Here is a 17,256-nt window from a genome sequence, read left to right on the forward strand (position 1 = left end):
TGGGTAAACTTCGTTGGACATGTTGACGAATAGGTAACTCGTCCTCAAACACAAAGTCATCATCGAAGTGCCAATAATTTATTATGTCTACGTGAAATGACCCGACCTCCTCATTTTCAGGCAATCTTATTTTTGAAAAATTTCAGTTTTTTTTTTGGTAACAGCACCTGTGGATTCTGGATTTTGACCAAAGGTGTTGTTTCTCCTATGATATTCTCGATATTCAAGAGAAGTCGCTCCAGGTTGATGACCCTCTTGTTTCATCTGATGGAGGTAGTCCTGTGTTTCCTTCCATCGTTTGTGCAAGTCCGAATTATTTGAGTCTCTACTCTCTTGTTTTTTCTTGTTTTAACCAAGTAGGTTTGGTTTGGTATGGCATCTGGCCACGGTATGGGCGTTTCGTAAACCCTCTATACCGCGTAGGTGATGATTGAGTATCCCTTTCTTCCTTTCTATCCGTTCGTTCTGGACTTTGTCGTGGTTGTTCAGAAGCATTAACCTAAACTGGATGAGCAGCTATGTCCTTACTCTTGCTCGGTTTCAAAGTACCCTGTGCATGAGCAGTATCAAGACGTCGTAATACAGCATCGAATTGATCCAAGTTCTGAATGTTCGCAGCTACTAAGATCTCTTGAACGTGAGAAGGGTATTGTAATGTAATAACCTGAATAAGTTCCTTCTCAGGCAGAGGAGGATCTAAATACTGCATCTTCTTCAACTGAGATAATAAAAATCTGCGTATCGAGAAGTATTGATGGAGGTGTTATACCTTCTCCAATACAGGTAAAGTTTGATAAGGTGTTAAGTTTTTGCGTTCCAAAAACGGTCAATTAAAGCCTTCTCAAAATCAGAATATGCCTTGAAATTAGATTTGAATACGGAATACCAAGAAAGAGCTTTGCCTTCAAGCAATCGGGCAACTGTTCTTAGCTTTCTATCCTCGCTAATCTTATGTTCTTGAAAGTATTCCGCTACATTAATCAGAAATCCTTTAGCAGTATAATCTTCTTTACCGGAGAATTTAGAAGGTTTTTCCTCTTGGATTTTAACGATAGTCGTCTGGTATGACGTTCCTTCGACTCCTTCTATCGAACTAGAAATAGGTCTAGAAGTATCTCGAGATTCAAGATTAACGACCTTAGTGGCTAGTTGTTCGAGATTATTTTTGACATCTCCCAACTGGAGTTGGACTATTCCTTCGACTTGTTTGACATCGTTCTTCAATTCAGTTTTAAGTTCACCAACATCTTTGCAAATACGACTAATTTGAGTGGTCGTATCATCGGCTTGCTGAGTGAACTTTTTGTCAAACTCGCCTTGCTTAGCTTTTAATAAAGTGACTTCATTTCCAACTCTAGAAATGTCACTCTTAACCGTGTCCCGAAGAGTATCTTGGACAGAAACAATTTTAGCCTGCATTTGCGAAAGCTGACCATGTGACTCTTGAAATTCGGCCTTGAATTCCTCAATATCCTGTGAAAGCTGTCGAACGGAAGGAACAACCTTCTGTAAATCTTCCTTAACAACTTCTAAGACTTGACCTTTAATAGTTTTTCTCATCTCCTCGATGTTACGAGTAAGCTGAGAATTAATTTCCGTAAATCGGTCATCAATTTTCTTATTGGATTCAGAGATTCTTTCTTCTATCCTAACACTTGCTTGGTCGAAACGCGATTCTAATTTCGTGTTCATTTCAGTAAATTGGGATTGAACCACGTCGTGTAAGCGCTTATCTAATCTGGCATCAGCTTCCGCTAACCGCCTATCTAGGTTGGTATTTGATTCTGCTAAATTATTTAACTTAGCATTTGATTCAGCTAAGCGCCTATCTAGGTTGGCATTTGATTCTACTAAATTATTTAAACGTTGGTCTACATTGGCAAGATTAGCATTAGTTTGAACATTAGCTTCAGCCAAGCTAGAAAGATTAGTATTAGTTTGAACATTAGCTTCAGCCAAGCTAGAAAGATTAGTATTAGTTTCGGTAAGACGTCGCTCTAAGTTAGCACAAGTTCAAGTAAGGCAGGTCTCTAAATTGGCATGAGCCTCACTCATATTAAGCCTAAGGGCTTCAATTGCTGCTAGTATATTTTCCATGTTTAGAGCAATGTAAATATTTCAAAATGTGACACTTAGAAAATTTCAAATGGAAATTGCAATATCAGTGGCTTTAAAAGTTCAAAAGCACTCAGTTCATCATATATCAACACATAGAAATCAACCATATGAAAAAGAACACATAAAACACAAATTATTTGCCACGTCCAGGGCATAAGTTTCACTTTGTAAACAAAAAAAAGAACACCACGTCCAGGGTGTTGTGATTGTCTATTAATTGATAGCACTGTTAACCTAGCTATCGTGCCCCAACGTGTAGGGTGCCACGTATATTACCCTCCTCTCTGTACCGGTAAAAGAGCCCGACTCTCAGATTATATTTTAAAAGTAAGCAAGTATATAGTTCTCAGGGCAAAAACTGGGTGACTAGTAGCTAGGGCTCGGTACAGGAGGTAGGGTCCTATCTACAAGAAAACTTTGACTCTGACTGCATATGAGTTTATTCATACAAGACATGAAATTGCACATCACCTCCAGGTAGATATAAGCTGTCTTCCACATAGTCCTATAATATGGCTCGGATTCTCCAGTTCACCAAGCCGAGCAGGTTGGAACACGTTCCAGAAGATTCCAGGGACTCCGTACAGAAGCAGCTGGACTGTCTGGGTTGGTAGAAGGTAGAGATGCCTCGAACTTTCGAGGCCCAGGTTGAACCCCGATGATCCTGGTGATGTTGCAGATAATCATTTACTACCTCAGTCCAATGTGACTGAGAGGGTTGATGTCTCCAAGGTCACTCGCAGTACTGATAAATCTGAGTTCATAAAAGCCTTGGGTGATTAACCTATTAGCGAAGTCACTGGTTATTATTCATCAAGACTTTCAAAATTTAACACTCGTAAAAATGATATGTCTCTGTATACGAGGAAAATAATTTCAGAGTTCACCACTAGCAAAAGTCTTCGTCTCTGAATAAATACTGGCAAAAAACACAAGTCCCTTCTCATGTAACTATGACCCAATTTAAAGTTCATCACTGGCGAAGGTACAAGCCTTTGAATGAACACGGACGAAAAACATAAGTCCATCCACATGAAAATCTGAATAAATTTACAGTCTATCACTGGCGAAATTTATAAGTCTTTGAATCAACACTGGCGAATGTACAAGTCTTTGAGTGAACATGTACGAAAAACACAAGTCCATCCACATGAATAAATTTACAGTCTATCACTGGCGAAATTTATAAGTCTTTGAATCAACACTGGCGAATGTACAAGTCTTTGAGTGAACATGTACGAAAAACACAAGTGAAATCCTAAATGTACGTTTTAAAGACGTTGAATTAAGTTAGAGTTCATCACCGGCAATGTTTATAAATCACTGTTTATTAGAGGAATGAGTCTCTTAACACTCGCAAATATTGCAGGTTCAATTTATGAAGAATTCGTTCTTTAACATACGTAAATAATACAAGTCCATTTCATGAATAATTGGAAAAATTCCAGTCTCGAACACCCGTAAATATTGTAAGTTCAATTATGAAGACTTAGAAAATGTTCTTTAACACTCGAAATATTGCAAGTCCACTTGAGAATACTTGGAAGAATTCGTTCTCCTACACTCGAAGAAAATACAAGTTCACTTTATGAATACTTAGAAAATTACAGAGTTCCTCTTCGAGACTGTCACTACACGACGAAAGTAGCAGCGAGAGTGTCCACGCTGACTACTCAGCTGTAACTGAGTGAACAGGCTACAGTGGGCCCTCCTTTTATTCGATTCGGGACGTCTACGTCACAATACGGCTTGACTGAATATCTCCTGAATCCCTCGATGGATTTACTTCAAACTCGAGCATTGCGACCTTCAGGTGATCCCAAACAAGATGACATATCGCTCAAGCCGCTAGCACAATTATTACGGGAGTAACAAAATTTTCCCCGTCGAACAATCTGGAAGATGTGACGTGGAATCTAGAATATACGAGTCCAGGCTGGGAACACGTGTGTGACTGGCGGGTGGTCTAACTAGCCCCTGTGGCTACGTCACAGCTCACAGCTGTCCTTCACTCGTTTGCTTGCCCCGCTGACGGTAGACAAACCAGGCGTGCTCATAACATCACGCGTGATAATTAAATGTTATTTATACTCAATAAATACTCATGTACAGGTCGTAACCGGTACAATATTCTAAGATTTTAGATAAAGCTGATAAAATACATATTGTTCGAAGGCGTTTGACTTTTCGGAAGAGGTAGCACAATAGCCTTCTTCCAGAGAGTTGGATATGTGGAGTATAGAAGAGAGAAATTGATTATATGGGTTAAAGTTAGTAATATAAAATCAAGAATTAGTTTCACCATGTCAGTCCCAATGTCATCAATTCCTTTCGCTGTTGTGCTTATCCTAAGGACTGCTTTCCTGACTTGGAGGGGTGTCACGTGACTGAAATAGAATTTATCTCTATCAGGGGTGGGGTGTGTATCGTAATGGTTCATAAGTTTCTGTTTGTCGACAGGTCGTACTGCGGAGGAACTGAACTACAAGGGTGCAGGTAATGAATTGACTGTGCATAAAATTACCTAATATTTTTAAAGGACAACTAAACTAGGGGTGTCTTGTCTTAAATTAATGAAGTATATATTACTGGTAAAGTATTGAAACTATTTAAAAAATATTACATTAATACTAATCATAAAAAATAAGAACGCAAATACACGTATTTGGTTAAATTCAAAAGTTAATTAAAATTTAAAATGAAGTGTTACGAATAGGAAATGTATATACAAATATAGTAATACTGAAATTTCAAAGTTACAGTTCAGAACAGTGGGCAACGGAGTTTCATAACTATGGAAAATAATGTTATCTTAATATTTACAATGTGATGTGTTCCATCCGTGTTGCTCGGATTTTGCTGCCGTCTGGTTTACGAATGATGACCGTGCAGTCTTTGGTCCACACGTTACGCAGTCCGTGGAGCTCCACTGCTGCACGAAGGATGCTCAGCCGGCAGGTCGTCAGATCTTCCCGGATAGTGACCCCACTCCCTTTAAGCTTCCTCTTATTATGAAACAGTCTGCTGCGATCTCTGTATGACACAAATTTAACTATTATCGGGCGAGGTTTCTGCCCCGCCTTCGGACCAACACGGTGGCTGCGCGAAATATCGGCTAACTGAATGTCAGATCCTAACCAGGATTATGATGTGGAATCAAACGCCACCAAGAGATTAAAGACTAATTTGATTTGGACGGAACAAAGCGTAACGTCGTCCAAGACTTAAGATGATTATCTAAAGATCAACAGTTTGAGACTGACAAGACTGGTATCACAAAAATGTATGCTCTGTTAGTACGTAAATCATATACTAGAATGCACCGTACAGATTTGTAAAAGCTCTCAAGTAATCCAAGTAAATGACAAAAAACACTGATGCCTCTCTTACAAGGCAACGACCTTCATAAATAGTCGAGTCACATAATTATGATCTATAGCTAATGTCCAGAATAATGTCCGTGTGCAGCAATGACAGCTGTTTAGACAGCCTGAGAATCAGTAAAGCGCTGGATCTTTGTCACAAGAATCTGCTGCTTGCAGTGAATCGCACAACTGCTGGAAAATGTTGAAGCAGAAAAAGAGAAATGTTTGTTAATCAGTGGAAATCAAGTTCTGAAATGAAATGAAATTGCGTATGGCTTTTAGTACTGAGAGTGTCCGAAGACATGTTCGCTCGCCAGGTGCACGTCTTTCGAGTTGACCCCCGTAGGCGACCTGCGTGTCGTGATGAGGATGAAATGATGACGAAGACAATACATACACCCAGCCCCCGTGCCAGCGAAATTAACCAATGATCGTTAAAATTCACAACCATGCCGGAAATCGAACCTGGGACCCCTCTGACCAAAGGCCAGCACGCTAACCATTTAGCCATGGAGCCGGACAGATCTAGTTCTGATACTTCCGTAAATATTCAAGTATTCTCCAACAATGTACCTTCGATAGCGTAGGTGCTGTGACAGTGTTTGCTTCACAGCTCCATGCGCAGCAGGGTTCGTTGAAATGCCGTTGTAGACCCACGTCAGGTGGAACCATGGTTCATTTCGACGGCAAGTTGTTCCAATGTACTTGGCTTTCACGCATCTTCGTAGCCAACGTTCACCTTACACCAATGGAACGTGGCGCCCCACAGTTTTCACGTCAGTTATTCGCAACGATGTCATTTACCTACTCACGATAAAGTTTCGCTACTCAAACATTTCACAAAATATGTTCTACCGGACATATTTTCACCAATAGTTCGAAAGCCGACACACCTCTCTTTCTGTAATCATCAACGAGTGCAGATGGCCTATCGCATATAATACACTATCTGATAAAAAGTATCCGGAAACCCCTCTGTACACGTAAACTAGAGCCTACGATATCACTACGACCACCGCTATTGCTATAAGAGGCGGCCGAGGGTTCGATGTTGTTCATTGTCATGTGATACATGGAGAATGGGCGGAGCAAGGGAGATTAGTAACTTCAAGAGTAGAATTGTTATTGATAGCCACATAGAGCTATTTCTGCCCTTCTCAAGTTACCCAAGCCGACTACGAGTTTGTGATTGTGAATTAGAAACGGGAATACACAACTACAGCCGGTTAGGTGACGTGTGTTGACCATCAGGAAAATGACACCACCACCCATGAACTCCCCAATGCCACCAAACTATATTAAAAGAGTTTACTAAAAACAGCTTTGGCAAATCCGTCCGTCCGTCCGTTCTACTGGACCGGGTTGCTTCATTCCTGTTTCCTTCTCTCCGAATTACCTGCCAATGAATCATGAGACACTGATATGTCTCTAAGTTCAACCAACTTTGAGTGATCATAAAATCAAATCATTAAATGATCACTCCAATTGCAGGAGAAGGCTTTCCCTAACCAGATTGCTAAGCGACTAACCCTTCATTAATGTTCTGACATATGTAGTTTTCATCCTTAGTAATGTCGTTGCATGCAGCCATGTTCGAATATCACCTGTGAAGCCAGAGAGTATACACTTCCTCTGATGATGGAAGAATACTGTTCTCTGCTAGATACTCTTTGATTATCTGACCTTCCAAAGCTTCTCAATATACTCAGCAGATGGCAGAACGTTCCTAATTACTTACATGCTGTTATAGGACAAAACAGTCTACGTACGTACAGATGGGAAGGTATCAAGTCGACTAGCCTTCTGCAAGACCATTAATAAAGTGCAGGGACAAACTCTTGTACAAGTGAGTAATCTACTTACCCGAACCAGTATTCAGTCACGGTCAACTGTTTGTCGCACTATCTCGAGCAAGATCGTTTGAAAATGTTGAAATCCAGATACGGGCGAATGATCGAAGCACAGAGAATACTGTATGGAAAGAAGAGTTATAAACTACATTACCGGTAATAAATGCTCATGAAACTATTGAAAAGGGTAAGCAAAACAGTATAACTGCGACAGGCGTATCAAGACGAGTTATCTGACCTATTTATAACGAATGATGCATAGCAGCACTGGTCTACTAGTTATTGTTAAGCTAGGACTACGACTTTGCGCCGAGAGGAAGACTGGGTTTCAAGGCTCAGGCACACTCTTACTACGCGAACCTTTTCTTGAGCCCTGAGCTCCATAGTCCTGAATGGGAACTTGGGCGATGAACGATAATCTGCGCCATTGCTCTATGGACTATTAGAGAAGCATGATTTCTTGTGACGAATCATGCTATATAATGTGCAGTCAGGTGGGAGGGTTCGGGTGTGGTAAATGCCAGCCGAACGCATGTCAGCTTGTACAGTGTCCATGGTGAAATTTGGTGGAGGTGAGGTGACAGATTGGGGGTGTGTTTCATGGAAGGGACACTACAGATCACGTTAAATGACACTTTGACCAGCCACATCTATTGTACATGAGCAGTTCGAGATCATCAATGGGGTCGATGACTTTAGATGTTAGGCCCCTTTAAACAAGCATCATCGTCGAGATCATCAACAAGATAACGTTTCCGGCATAAAGCGAGATCCATTCGTGAGCGGTCTATGTGCAATGAGGTTCTAGTAACTCTAGATGTTCCTGACACCTTTATTAACTTTAAAAACATACAATTGCATTTAAATTGAAAAATATGAAAATTAATATTCATTAAATAAAGAAGCAATCGTCGGACCTTGTACTCACACTTAGTTCTTACCTGATTACTTACACATACGTTATTTGATCGGCGCCAGCTACAACTCAGTGCAGCAATAATAAAATGAGAATCTTGAATATCTCTAGGGTGTGGGGTAATAAGCTTACTTTTGACAACATACCATATAGTTTCTGGGAAAAGGAGATTGGCGTTCGGTTTCCCTATTAAATTTGAGGTTATCTAGTTCTACCCTTGAAATAAAATGATAAATTAATTTAATAGAACAAAATATATTCTTGAATTGTTTAGAAACAATAGTAAAATCAGCAAATCGGATGAGAATATAAAAGTATGACATTACAACTGAAATAAACTTGGCATTAAATTTGAATTCTTCTTGAATGGACATTTAACAATTACACACGAAATTTATCCCTCACTGGTTCACTTGACTGTACCTTCGACACTTTGAGTGTAATTACGACGTATTTCTTTGATTCGGTGTTTGCTGTAGATGTATCAAGCCTAATTTGGTGATGTATCCTTTTTGTTTCACTGACGACTAAGTATCCATGTGACTGCTTCTTCTCCATTCAGATGGCTTCTTGGTAAGTCTGTCCTATATGACTTCATGCCAAGTCTATCCTTCTATGACTTCGTGGCAAGCCTTTCCTTCCAACTGCACTGACCGACCAACTGCGGCCTCACTCTCCCCATGACCACTGACTAATGATTCACTGAGGCCTCTCCATCCTTTCGACTGACACTATAAGGCACTGGACCAGCTTATATAGACATTAGTTGACACACCTACGCAATCTCCAGAAATAACTATGATCTACTCCGTCCCAGCGACAAATGACACACCGTGGTGAAACCGCCTGCGACACCCTAGCTATTTCCAAGAACATGAGCTCACCGCCAAATGCACACAATGACGTAGCAATGACTCGGCAGTTACGCTAAGAGTATTGCAACATGTAGCAATGTCACATCCACATCTGATATACAGAAACTCTTACTGTACTTTGTTTTAGTGTTAATCTACACACACGTATTATACATACATTTAAGTACAATCACGCAAGCGATCATCATTGCATAATTGAATTGAACATTAATAATAATAATACAATAATAGTGATCTCACAGATAAAATAATAATAATACGGACATAATAATAATAATAATAATAATAATAATAATATCACAGATGAAATAATAATAAAAATAAAATACAGATATCTTGTAACGAGATTTGAACCGTTTCATAACGAAGTGGCCAAGCCAGAGGTCCGATTTCAATCTTATCTAATACCTCTGAGATGAACTACAACGGTGACTTCGCTCCTGACCCCAACGACCCATATGACTAACTACGCTTGCAACAACACTACAGAAAGAACGGTCGGTCATTCCCCCGGAGACGTTAGAGATGGAATGAAGGCCAAGGGTGTGGTCCGTATTTAAGTCCACTACTGGGCAGTAATTTATATCCGAGGAACACTAAGAGGACAGTTTCAAGTACTGTAGGTGTCCCTATAATCTTGATGAGATAGTGCAAAACCATTAAGCCATTTCACGACACGTGACGTACTCCATGCACAATGCGCAGTCGATGCAAATGTAGGTGATTTTAAGAGTCTCTGCTATTTTAGTTGCATAGAAACTCAAAAAATTGCATTCAAACTATTGGAAAAAATGGTGCAGAGCACAGTAAGTTTTATTAGAAAATGTGCATGATTTTCCGTAATTAATAATAGATTTCGCGTTCTTACCACGAGTTCTAGTAACATTTGAACTCAATGCAACTGATTACAATTTTATATGATAGACTCACAGATACATAAAGCTGTCTGTTCAAGACGAAGAAACCATTTGCGTGAATTTCAGCTTTGTTGTCACCAATGACCCGTATGAACGTTTCAACCTGCAACAAAGACGTGGAAAGTAGCTTTCATTAGATTGCCAGAAAATTCAGTTAAGTCCTTCATACTTATCAAAAGACACTAGCAAACATTAATTACTTTTCTTTTTTTTTTGCTATTTGCTTTACGTCGCAGCGACACAGATATGTCTTATGACGACGATGGGATGGTAGAGGCCTAGGAATGGGAAGGAAGCGACAGTGGCCTTAATTAAGGTACAGCCCCAGCATTTGCCTGGTGTGAAAATGGGAAACCACGAAAAACCATCTACAGAGCTGCCGCAACTTGATATAAATAAATGCTGTTTCCTTCAGATTTCAAATAAGAAAAATGCATTGAATTATAAATATAAAATTAATAATGAAGAACTCAAAGTTGTTCACTCTGTTAATGACTTAGGGGTAATTGTTACAAGAAATTTATCTTTCAAGGAGCATATTAATACAATGGTTAATGATTCCTATAAGAAATTGGGTTTTATAATTAGAAATTCAAGAGATTTTTCTAACACGTATGCACTCACCTTATTATTCAATAGTATTGTCCGATCAAAACTTGAGTATTCATGTATAATTTGGTCTCCATGTTATAAACTTATCAAAATCAAATTGAAAGGGTGCAGAAACGCTTTTTATGATATATTTATTATAAAAAATATAAGATATTCCACTTTAGAAATTATGTTTCATATGGATTTTTGTTGAATGAATTTAAATATGTATCGCTAGCCAGTAGGCGTGTAATAGCTCAACAAATTTATCTCTATAAGATGGTTAATGCATTAATTGACGATAATAGTTCACTTCACGAGTTATGCTTTAATGTTAGAAAAGGAAATTTAAGATTTCGGCAATTGTTTATTACTCCAATTTCCAAAACTGTATTTTTAAGAACTCTCCGTTTATCAATATGTGTGAAACATACAATAACTTAATTAATAAGTATCATATAGATCTTGACTTTGCTTATGAATATGACACATATGTAAATATATTAAAAGAATTTTTCTCGTCGAAGTGATTTGTTTATATGTATAATATTTACATGATTTTGTTACAATTTTTTTGTTTGATTTATTAACAGGCTTCTGTATATGATATATTGTTTCATCCATTTCATACAGAGCATTATCATCTCATTTACATAGCGTTTTCACATTTTCTTCTTTTTGGTATTTCTATGTTATTTGTTCAAATAATTTGTAAAAGCCACCTATAATTGGAGCGTGTCTATGTTGGTGGCTCATTTATTAAATAAATAAAGAAATAAAGAAATAAAAATAAATAAATAAATAAATAAATAAATAAATAAATACTGGATACTGGCCGCACTTAAGCAACTGCACCTATCGAGCTCGGTACGACATAATTATAACGTTCAGTACAACATTTAATTTAACACTTGGCAGATTATACTAAATTGCAACTGAAGAACCAAGTGAATAACCTAAAATTACCATCGCAACGTCCGGCTCTATGGCTAAATGGTTAGCATGCTGGCCTTTGGTCACAGGGGCCCCGGGTTTGATTCCCGGCAGGGTAGGAAAATTTTAACCATAATTGGTTAATTTCGCTGGCATGGAGGCTGGGTGTATGTGTCGTCTTCATCATCATTTCATCCTCATCCCGACGCGCAGGTCGCCTACGGGTGTCAAATCAAAAGACCTGCATCTGGCGAGCCGAACTTGTCCTCGGAAACTCCCGGCACTAATACCCATACGCCATTTCAAACCATTGCAACTATTTTTGAAACAGTCCGGCTCACTGGCTAAATGGTTAGCGTGCTGGCCTTGGGTCACAGGGGTCCTGGGTTCAATTCCAGGCAGGGTCGGGAATGTTAACTATCATTGGTTAATTTGCCTGGCACGGGGGCTGGGTGTATGTGTTGTCTTCATCACCATTTCATCCCCATCACGACGCGCAGGTCGCCTACGAGGGTCAAATCTAAAGACCTGCACCTGGCGAGCCGAACCCGTCCTGGGACCTCCCGGCACTAAAAGCCATACGCCATTTCATTTCATTTTTGAAACGAGGCGTGGAATGATGCGCAGTTGTTGGTTTTTTTTTTTCTTCTTCAAAAAGGACGTACAGACAGGCATCAACAAAATTACCTGATGCAGAGCTTTCATCAATGATCAGACAGTAATTTTCTAGCACGAAATTTTCTTCTTCTTCTTCTTCTTCTTCTCCCTAGCGTTTATCCCATGTTATTACAGGGTCCGCTTTACTTCCCTTCCTGTCGCTTCCGATCTTCGGCGTCAACGAGCGTGGTGCTCACCAAGCCCATGTTCTCTCGTAGTGCGTCAAGCCATCTCGTCCACGTGGTGGACGGCCTTCAGTGTTGAAATCTAGTGCGATCTTCGCAACTGAAGTACTACTGCGCAGTGCATGGCCATACCATCTCAGGCGAGTCTCCCTCGTGTTATCACTAATTGGAGTCGCTCCAAACGCCGCTCTGACATCCTGTTTCTTACGTGGTCCAATTTACAGTAGTTAGTCCAACCCTGGTGGCCATGATCGTTAAGGCGTGAAGTCAATAAATAGTCTGACACCGTGGTTATCTGGTTTGAATCCCGTTGGTCGAAATCATTTTCATTATCAGAATGTTGGCCGGCAGGTGGTGGTATACAATTTCTAATCACTAGATTGAGTACAAAAAGCCTGGATTAAATTTCAAATCTCTCTGCAGTGCTCATATGGTATGAGGACATACGACGCTGTAGATGGTGATTCGTCAGTCGAATAGGGACGTAAAGCCTTGGTTCTATTCGACAGGTGTAGGCCCCTATAGTGCTACTGGAATAACGATATAACTATAAATCTTTGATTTTAAGTACAACGGTATCTTCCGGTCGAAAATGTCTCCAATAACTTGTCGCCACTTCATCCAGACTGCGTTTACTCTGTTCCTTGCATTCGGCAGTTTATCACAATCTGAAAAAATGATTGATCTCAATTATTTAAAGTGATTTGATTTAGGAAGATCAACTCCGTCGATGTCAATGGGGTAATTTCTTTGTTCTGCACATGCCAAGTACTCCGCTTTCCTAGCGTTAAGTCGTAGTCCGTATTTACTTTTCCAGCGTTGGTATTGCTGTTTTAGTTCTTGCTGAGATTGACAGGAGGCCATGATATCATCAGCAATAACCAGACCCCAAAGATATGGTGTCTGCACCTCTACAGTGATGGTGTCCAGGTATAGGATGAACAAAATTGGAGACATGACCCATCACTGGTGAACGCCAACTTGGATCTGAAACGGTGCAGATATTCTTGCACCACGTCGGACATAGCTTATGACATTCCGATACAGGAACTGGATCCATCGAAAGTTAACTTCTGGTACACTGTGCAACATGTGTGCGTGTCAAATAAGATCATGTGGCACTCTAAGAAATGCCATTTCAAGATCAAGGAATGCCATGTGGAGCGGTTTCCGTTCCTCTCGGTTACGTTCCATTATGAGGCGTGCGACATGTATGGTTCGGAGAGACATCAAAAATACTAAGAAGACGCGCGTCCAATACACGTTAGAAAATCTTCATAGTGTGGCAAAGTAGGTTGATTGGTTTATAACTGGTGAAGTCTTTGACATCACATTTACTTCTCGATATTAGAACTGTAATGTTAGTTAGACAAATGGGAGGGGCTTCATATTCATCAGTGATTTTACTAAACAGATCTGCCAGAAACTGACCTGGCTCAGTTTCCATTCTTCAACCGGAAAGTCATTTGGCCCGGTCGTCATTCCATTTATCATTTGATACCAGTGGTAACTTCTTCATCAGTGATGGCTAGAGATGGTCTAAGCATAGGTTCTACCGTTGGTATTGGTGGAAGCGGAAATTCTCCGTAGAAGATGGTCCCAAAATGCCTCTTCCAAAGGTTAGGGATCTCAGTTAGACTTCGCAGAAGTTTCTGGTTTATATCATTTAGGCTCATAACGTGCTCAGTATTCTGCGCAGAGTGACGGCGATCCTTCGCTAACTGATAGATCTTTCTAGCACCCTCTGGTGTGTTCGTCTGATCGTAGACAGCCTTTTGGTGGACTTCTTTAGCATTTGCCACTTCTCGTTTTGCCATCGAATTCAACTGTCTGTACTTCTGACGATCCTTGTCAAGTCTCGACCTAAGCTAGGTCTCGTAGGCTAACTTCTTTGCCTTAATAGTTGCACAGATTTATTCCACCACCAAACCCCCTTGTTGATGAAACAACGACCAGGTTTCGTTGTGCCCACAATGGTTGCGGCACGTGTTTTTAAAGTCTTGGTGGCTTTTGCACAAACCTAAGAAGCATTTTGATCATGTTGTATAAAATCTGAATCACCAATGAAGGTTTTCAGCTGTGCACGGTACTGGCTATATTTCCACCACTTAATTCGTTCATCTGTGGTTTTGCGAGTTTTTACGCGAATATAAGGGTGAATCCTGAAGCTCAGGAGGAGTAGATAATGTTGGGGTGCAATGATGTTTGAAGCAATAACTTTTGTTTCAGTGATCTACTTTAGATCACGTCTTCGTACCACCCAGTAATCAATCTGTGTATTTCTTCCACAGCTCCTGTAGGTGACTAGATGCGACGGACGCTTCCTGAAAAATGTGTTGACCATAGCTGAATCATATGGTTCGGCACGCTACAAAGTTTGGTTTGTAGCACGAACTATCTATATATAAAATAATAGTTTTGTCTGTACATTGCTCAGAATTTGAAAATAATGGTATTTCTGTATCGGTCATGTCCATAGTAACAAGAAAATGCATTTTTTTACTTTTCCGTAATTTCTGTCTGTCTATCTGTCTATCTGTCTGTATGTATGTACACGCATCACGAGAAAACGGTTGAAGGGAATTTAATGAAAATCGGTATGTGAAGTCGGGGGATGAGCCTCTACAATCTAGGCTATAAATAATTTTGCTCACGCTGAGTGAAATTGTAGTTTAGGAGAAGGCCTAAAATTGAATTCTCAACTATTTATGTTATTAGTGGTCTAATGAAAATCGGTATCTGAAGTCGGGGGGTGAGCCTCTACAATCTAGGCTATAAATCATTTTACTCACGCTGAGTGAAATGGTAGTTTAGGGGAAGGTCTAAAATTGAATACTCAAACATTTATGTTATTAGTGGTCGTATTTTAAAGAAAATGGGTATGCAAAGTTGGGGAATAAGTTGCTACAATCTAGGCTATCAATAATTGTATTCACGCTGAGAAAAATTGAAGTTTAGGGAAAGGCCTAGAATTTAAATCTCAAATATTCGTGTTATTAGTAGTCCTATCTTCATGAAAATCGGTATGCAAAGTCAGGAAATAAGTCGCTATAGTCTACGCTGTAAATTATTTTATTCACGCTGAGTGAAATGGTAGTTTAGGGGAAGGCCTAAAATGTAATTCTCAAATATTTCTTATTAGAGGTGTAATCGATGAATGCTACATAACTAAGGTTATATAGTATTAAATTTCCTATTATTCATGTCTTATACGTTGTTGCCGTACTGGCTATGATCACAAAGATATTCATGAATTTGGATTTTTGTTTCTAAGTCCATATCAGCGCCGAGTAACGAGAAAATGGGTAAACAGTATTTAATGAAAATCGGTATGTAAAGTCGGAGAATAAGAAGCTACAGTTTATGGTATAAAATATTTTACAAATCACAGAGTCGAAAGAAAACTAAATGTGAAGGCCTACAATATAGAAAGCTCATAACATTGATCAATAATAACATTACATTGACCATTGTTTGTCGTGATGTGCTTTGTGTCTTCTGTTGCCCCTCATCTCCGGTAGATAGGATTACTGCTGCGTACAGAGTATTTTTATTTGATTTACGTTGCACCGACATAGATAGGTTTTATGGCGACGATGGGATAGGAAAGGGCTAGGAGTGCCTTAGGCCTTAATTAAGGTACAGGCCCAGCATTTGACTGGTGTGAAAGTGGGAAACTACGGAATACCATCTTCAGCGCTGCCGACAATGGGGTTCGAATCCACTATCTCTCGGATGCAAGCTCACAGCTGCGCACCGCTAACCACACGGTCAACTCGTCCAGTCGTACAGAGTGTAATAGCCTGTCTGAATATTGATGGGAAGTAGCTGAGGAGTTAGATAACTTTCTTCTTTAGCATGCCATTCCCCTGGTTTATAAATTTTCTGATACTACTGGTACGTAACACACTGGATCATCATAGCATTCGGGCTATTGAATCCCTACTCTGAGGCACTGATTGGAATGAACAGTGTGCATATTTAGCGGAATAATGGCAGATGAGTGTTCTTGGCAATCTGCGGCCTGGTCATCCCAGCTCTGGAACTTTGGACTATTAGATTGACACCGCAATCTAACCGCAGCACTGTTCGTTAAAAGTGATAAAACGCGCGGCTTTCCATTTGATCGAGTATTTTATATGATAGCATTGCTTTTAATTGCTACATTCATACTTACGTTTTTGTAATGACCTATGTTGATTTCAGGTTAGGAAAACCACGAAGTCAGTCTTTCTGAGAATCCCGTAGCGAAGCACGGGTACATCAGCTAGTATTAAATAGAACAGTGCATATTGATAAGAGTGTTATACAAACGCTTGACTATGAATTGGATTGTACCTCATTTTGATTCCACTGGTAGTAACTGCGAGTAATTCAGTCGCTAAATCAATCAACCAATACTTCCACAACCAATTACCTCTACATCACCCTTCACTGAGTAAAGGTATAGTGCATTATATACGTACCTCACGCCATGTTTGTTCGTTGACTGATAGTGGTGAAATCTTGTTAAGTTCCCGCATCATTCCACCGGTTATCTAGAATATAAATTATATCAAGTTTTCCATGAACATACATTATCTGTATAAAATATACATACCTGTAATGTACACAAATAGAAAATACCATTCTATCAATATGCCATCATTATATCTCAGGAATGACAAAACTAATAAGAATGATATTGGGCATAGACCATAGAGATTCCTCTTAACCATGCGTAACACGTCAGGCACTTTTTTATACAACCAACCCAAAAGGGGTGGGGGGCTCCAAAAATGGGCAATGTTTCGGAGCGGTAAGTTGCGGGCTGCTGTAATAGTTCATTTGTGTGCCACTTGGTAACGTC

General features: G+C 39.7%; 1 protein-coding gene across 1 annotated transcript in view; it reads right to left on the bottom strand.

Moving 5' to 3' along the window:
• LOC136874366 (gustatory and odorant receptor 24) overlaps nucleotides 1-17,256 on the bottom strand; it is an 89,592-nt gene that overhangs the window by 16,557 nt on the left and 55,779 nt on the right. The window contains exons 5-6 of the mRNA XM_068227733.1: nucleotides 16,874-16,945; nucleotides 10,055-10,144 (exon numbers count right to left, since the gene is read on the bottom strand). Coding sequence (XP_068083834.1) covers nucleotides 10,055-10,144; nucleotides 16,874-16,945 — 162 coding nt within the window. The remainder of the gene's footprint in view (nucleotides 1-10,054; nucleotides 10,145-16,873; nucleotides 16,946-17,256) is intronic.

This window comes from Anabrus simplex, chromosome 5 (genome assembly GCF_040414725.1).
Source record: "Anabrus simplex isolate iqAnaSimp1 chromosome 5, ASM4041472v1, whole genome shotgun sequence".
NCBI classification, from domain to species: Eukaryota; Metazoa; Arthropoda; class Insecta; order Orthoptera; family Tettigoniidae; genus Anabrus; species Anabrus simplex.